The 6147-nt window shown below is 35.3% G+C and overlaps 1 protein-coding gene across 1 annotated transcript in view; it reads right to left on the bottom strand.

The window, feature by feature from the left end:
• Positions 1–262: 262 nt before the first annotated feature.
• GXYLT1 (glucoside xylosyltransferase 1) overlaps positions 263–6147 on the bottom strand; it is a 32500-nt gene continuing 26615 nt past the window's right edge. The window contains exons 6-8 of the mRNA XM_062017279.1: positions 4113–4236; positions 3654–3826; positions 263–2144 (exon numbers count right to left, since the gene is read on the bottom strand). Coding sequence (XP_061873263.1) covers positions 1983–2144; positions 3654–3826; positions 4113–4236 — 459 coding nt within the window. The 3' untranslated portion in view covers positions 263–1982. The remainder of the gene's footprint in view (positions 2145–3653; positions 3827–4112; positions 4237–6147) is intronic.

The raw sequence follows: 6147 nt of genomic DNA, 5'->3' as shown, positions 1-6147 counted from the left end.
GCTTCACTATTAATCCATTTTATTCTAATCCCCCACAAAAACTGAAATGCAAGTGGAAAAGATTGCTGCTAATGTTCACATGCGACTTTCTCTTTTCCAAAATGGCTCACTGAGTTTTGAGCGTTATCTTCACGTGCATGCAAGATACTAAAAAAACCAATTCAGAACTGGAAGTTCCTGTAACAACAAACACAAAAACCAGGCTGAAAGAATTTTTAAGTACAAACACACAGCACAAGTTAAAAAAGAAGCTGAAGACAAATTGATATAAAAATCAGTATTTATGTAAAAAAATAATGCATTGCATATTGTAAAAATCAGTCAATAACGGTATTCACCTTCACATAGATTGCTAGATTTTCAGACTTCAAAAGATTACAGAGCACAGAAAAGAGGTCAATACTACTTGCGAGGCAGACTGGTTCCTAGTTTCCATCACAGAAATTTACACCCTGAGCCAGCAGGGAGACTAACAGCAGAATACAAACTCTGCTTCCAATGGAGTGTGGTTTCATACTGCTAAAGTGTTCATTCAGCTCACATGGTCAGAGTCAGCCTGCATTTGACAAAGAAACAGCCACAAAAAGATAAGCTTCTAAAACAGGGTTGGGATGAAGGTGCAAGTCAGTGAGTGGATCCTCCGTTTTCGACACACAGGAACTTTTCTGGAATCCAAAATCTCACTTTACAAAGACTTCATCTCAGTTAGACAGGTTATCTAACTTCAGATATACTTTACAAATACATTTCATACCATGCAAGTTTAAATAGTATTTTACCAAAACACTATAAACTCAGACATTTTCTTCATGTTTTTCTCTGGAAAAAAGTTTGTATTACATAAACAGAACTCTTTTTCTCACTAAGGTAACTAAAGAAAATCTAATCCTTACTTCTTGTAAATCACTATCACACTACTGAGAATAACGCATTCACATAGTTGAGGGTCTTCCCCAAAACTATTTTAAAGCTATATTATTAAAAAAATATTATAACAGTATATATTCTCTAAGAAACTCATCTAATATATAGTCTGATGAAGCACCAGAACTCTTATTACAGCTCTTCACTTTTAGGTACTAAATACTCTATAATAATCACCAGGTAATAATTCTTAGTAAGGATATACAACAGCAACAGTTTTCCACTGTTTTGTTCATCTACTTCCAAAATGCCCTATAAAGCTGCAAAACCACGTAATTTCTAAAAGGTATTGTAAGATGAACAATTTGAATCTGAATTTTTGCTAAGAAAAAAAAAAAACAACTCAATCTTTTGGCCATGATGGCTCAACGACGTCGAAACAAATGCTGTATATTAAAAGCCTCTCCACATTTATCAACAGAGAAAGTTAGTATCACATACTAGTTATTCATTTCTCAGAAAATCGTATTTATAGTGTGCAGTTTACATCTAAGGTAAGCAAAACAAGATTGTCAAAACAGTACTTAAATGTGTAAGAGATGAACATATCAAGGCACATACAGATTGTCAATGATTATTTCACATTCCTTTGAAAACAGAGTATTTTCTGCACTTGTAAACAACTTTGTTTACATAAAGGCTCACACCTTTAAAGTGAGGTTAGTGCTGCTGACTCAGTTATTGCTACATTCACAGTTTAATAGAATTTTAGACAATGAGGTACACTCCCAAAGAGCCATCTTCATTTCTTCCTTGTACATTTGATCATTAGATAACTGAATTACGCAGACTAAAACGACTGACCATAGAAGCCAGTAGCATCCAAATCACTGGATCCAAGATAAACATTAGCAGTGATTAAACTCCAAAAGAGTAAAAAGTCACCTTTGCAGAAAAAAAGTTCCTGTTCTTCATTCCATGAATATTTTCTTCATTTTTATGTATGCTAGTAAACTTTGACCCGGGCACATTAGGAGCTGATTCAAGTCATATTGGAATTTTTGCATCTTTTGACCATTATGTTAATTCAGTCTCAACTTAGTAGTTCAGAGTAAAAATCACCTCCCCTTTGACCTTCTGGTATGCAAGTCTCTTATGCTTTTTGTTAGCTGCTTTATGAACACTTTGTACACTTTTCCACAGTATGTGTGCATGGTTTTCTGTAATTCCAGTTCAAGGGGCTGCAACAGGGAATGAACCAGATCTTCTCCAAATGAATACTGTAAAGAGGTTAAGAAAAGAAGATTTAAGGTCAATACAGAAGACTGTCATTATTCAGAGGTATTAGAGAGTTCTATAAAAATACCTTTGAATATTGTATTTACCGTCTATAGGTTTATTAAATGTTTTCAAGAACTCAGCTTCTGAATGCAGTATTTAAGAAAAAAAAAAAATCCTCTAAATTACAGAATCCTCTGTGATGCTTTCAATAAGCGAGATTTTAAGAAACAATAAATGTAATACCCAGACAGGCAAGCAGGAAATCTTAAATTACCTTGTTAAATTAAAAAATTACAGATGAAAAATAATTTCTGGTTATTTGTCGGTTGAACAGTAACTTTCTTGAATGACATATAACTTTTAAGGAATACAATTCTTATCAATCACAATGAACAGTATGAAGAGTGGTACTACTGAAGTGTCATTAAACTGAATGATGGTCAAATGCACACTGTGTTTAACGTGGACTTGAAATAAAGAAGTCATTAATTCAACAATGCAATATTTTTTGTAAACAAATGATAAGCTAAAACAGCATTTCAAAGTAACATAATTTCGTTCATCTTATTACCACTGAATCAGTAGTGTTTTATGTACTTTCTCTGACATATTCATAAACCAAATGGGATCATAAATAAAAAGAAATATCTTTTCTTCTGCTTTTGACAATGCTCAAAGGAAACAAAGAAATCATATTTTTATGAAAACACATTCACTTTCTCAACAATGTATTCTCAGACCCCCACAAGTACTTTTCTTCATTTTTATATCTACATGACAACATGTAATAAAGCACCATTAAAATATACTATTGATTTTTGAAGGTTATACACACACAATCGCCTGCTACATTAAAATGTGCATCAGTGCTAAATTTTACAGCTCTTCAGTGAGTACACTGATGTAGTGATAAATAGTTTATTAGATGACTTATTTGCAGAATGAAAAGAAGCTACTCTGCTTAGTATTTAAAGGAACAGCAACATATTAATACACTGAATCTCTAGAAAAGGTCAAAGCACCATATAAAGAAACTATTTCCTACAATCTAAATCCAGCTACAATTACATGTTAAAATATTGCAGTAAATATACACAAACTTTGGGAGTAAGAAGGATTTATTTCTGCATTTTAAAATCTCATGAATAATGAAGCTTGTGGTGATCTCCAAATATACATACAGTTTACTAGATGTATTTAATAAATGAATGGGAATAAAGACTTTAAAATAGACACTAAAAACTATGGGCAAAGTTTCAGGATCTTAACATAGTCTACACTACGTTTCAAATGTTTCAAAAGATGTTCATCACAAAAGGAATACATCAGAATTCTAGCCAAGCAGTAACTGAGAAACTGATGAATTACTTAGCATTGCTTAAGAGAAAAAACTTACCTTGTTGCACTCAAGGTAAGCATGAACAAAGCCTACAAAATGCATGCAACACTAGATAAAAACTACACCAAAAAATAAACTTTGTACAAGTTCAATGCTGAAAAAAACTTACATTTTTTATTGCTTCATAGATAGCCCTAAAAGTTGGTTGTTTATCATCGTGGTAAACACCTCTGTTTCCATGAAGAATAAATATACCTTCCTCTTCAGCTTCCTTACAATTGCTTCCATAGATGCAGTGGTCAGGCCGATAATTCCATTGGCAAGGAAAGACATAAAGACTTTCTGTGAGGAGAAATGAGAACTTTGGATTAAGTATTAAAATCATTTGAAGAAAACCACTGATGGTTATTTTTCTTAAGGTTGGCTTAATACATTTCTGTAAGGCTGTTTTGAAACCTAACACTTAACTACACTCTAGTGAGCTTTCAAACTGAACACTTCCAGAAAACAAAAGTCCCTTGAATACTTCACTAAGAAGTCTACTAGAAAAGAGTATTCTCCTAGATTTTTGAGCATCATAGAAGAGATCAACTGTGTCATGTTAGACTTAAAATCAACATGGATTTACCTGGATTGTGAAAAAACATAATGTTCAATAGATCCTGATCACCCCATGTTATGTTCAACTTGTACTTCTTCAACAGTGGCATAAGAATTTCTCCCCATTGTAACCGAACTGGTGTCATATCGTTCTGTTAAAATAAACACAAACACATTCAGGGTGATTATATCTATAAAGGATGAAATCACAGAATAACAGAATGGTAGAAGTTGGAACGGACCTCTAAAGATCATCTAGTCTAATCCTCCTGCTAAAAGAGGTTCACCTAGATCAAGTTACACAGGAACAGTTACACATTCAGGTGGGTTTTGAAAACATCCAGAGAAGACTCTACACCCTCCCTGGGCAGCCCATGCCAGGGCGCCATCACATGAAAGAAGTTTTTCCTCATGTTCAAGTGGAACTTCCTCTATTCCAGATTGTGCCTGCTATTGTCCTGTCAAGGGGCACTACATAAAAATAAACTTGTCTCATCCTCTCAACCACCCTCTTTAAAAGTATTTATAAGTGTTTATAAGACTCCCTTCAGTCTTCTCTTCCCCAAACTCAACAGCCCTAGGTCTCACAGTCTTTCCTTGTAAGAAAGAAGTTCCAGTCCCCCAGTCATCTTGGTAGTCCTTCCCTGGACTCTCCCCAGAAGTTCTCTATCACTCTTGAACTGGGGATCCCAGAAGTGGACAGAGAAGTCTTGATGAGGCCTCACCAGAGCAGAGTAGAGGGGGAGCAGAACCTCTCTCAACCTGCTGGCCACACTCTTCTTGATGCATCTCAGAATGCCATTGGCCTTCTTGGCCATGAGGGCACATTGCTGGCTCATGATTAGCTTATTATCAACCAGGTCTCTCTCCTCAGATCTGCTCTCCAGCAGGTCATTCCCCAGCCTGTAATGGTGCATGGGGTTGTTCCTTCCCAGGAACCCCATGTAGTTCCTCTCTGCCCAACTCTCAAGTCAGTAAAGATCCTGATGAATGGCAGCACAGCCTTCTGGGGAATCAGCCAGCCTTCTCAGTTTCATGCCACCAGCGAACTTGCTGAGGGTACATTCCATCCCTTAATCCAGGACTGTGATGAAGATGTTGAACAAGACTGGCCCCAGTACCAACCCTTGTGGAATCCCACTGGCCACAGGCCTCCAACTTGATTCTGTACCACAGAACGTCACATAGAATTGCAGTAACTTCCTTTTCAAAGTTACAAATCTCTAATATATGTACGATTTATTCCTTTTAAACAAATAAACATACTTCAGGAAAGTAATTATGAACATTTCCAATTTGCTTTACGTCCCTGTTATTATCTTACAAAGAAAACCACATCCATCTCCTACTTCTACTTAACTGTCATATTAAGTTTTTCAAGATTTCTCTCAAATGTCTCAAACTAAGAGATATAAAATAATGACAAGGTTCTTTTATACAGCAATAGGATCTAACATAAAAACTGCATTTAAGCAATAAATGCAAGTACGTAGTCACTCTTTAAATATCCACTCTTCATGCAATTTCTCTGTCTTCATCAGAGTGATAATATATACAGGTTTTAAAGTTAACTTCAAAAATTCAAAACAGCTCAATATAAAATTCATTATTAAATAGTTCCAAATACATACAGCTAAAAATATTGGCTACAAAGCAGTGTGCAAAAATAAGGAAAACCTTCAAAAGGTTTTCAAAAGGATTTTATTGAGTTGGACTGGTTTTTTACTTACTGAAATTGAATGTCCACAGCAAAGGCACAACTTTTCACAACCAAAAGGCAGTAAGACTCTAAACCAATAGCTGTTACTTAACTCTCAAATCCCTGATTTAGCAAAATCACTTCAAAGGAAAAGGAGTTCCACTACATTTTTGACTGAGGAGGTGCTACTTGGAGCAAACTGGCCTACCCTGAACTCCACATAAACAAAGGCGTCACCATCTGCAGTGTAACAAGTTACATATTCTAAAGCTCATTTCTTATCTTCACATCACATTAAAGTTCAACTAGAATAGAAAAGGAACAAGGCTGCTCACTCTGTACTCTCTACTGCAGTTGTGAGACT

The sequence above is a fragment of the Colius striatus genome, chromosome 1 (assembly GCF_028858725.1).
Source record: "Colius striatus isolate bColStr4 chromosome 1, bColStr4.1.hap1, whole genome shotgun sequence".
NCBI lineage: Eukaryota > Metazoa > Chordata > Aves > Coliiformes > Coliidae > Colius > Colius striatus.
The sequence above is the reverse complement of the archived record's forward strand: the minus strand, read 5'-3'. Positions and strand labels throughout refer to the sequence as shown.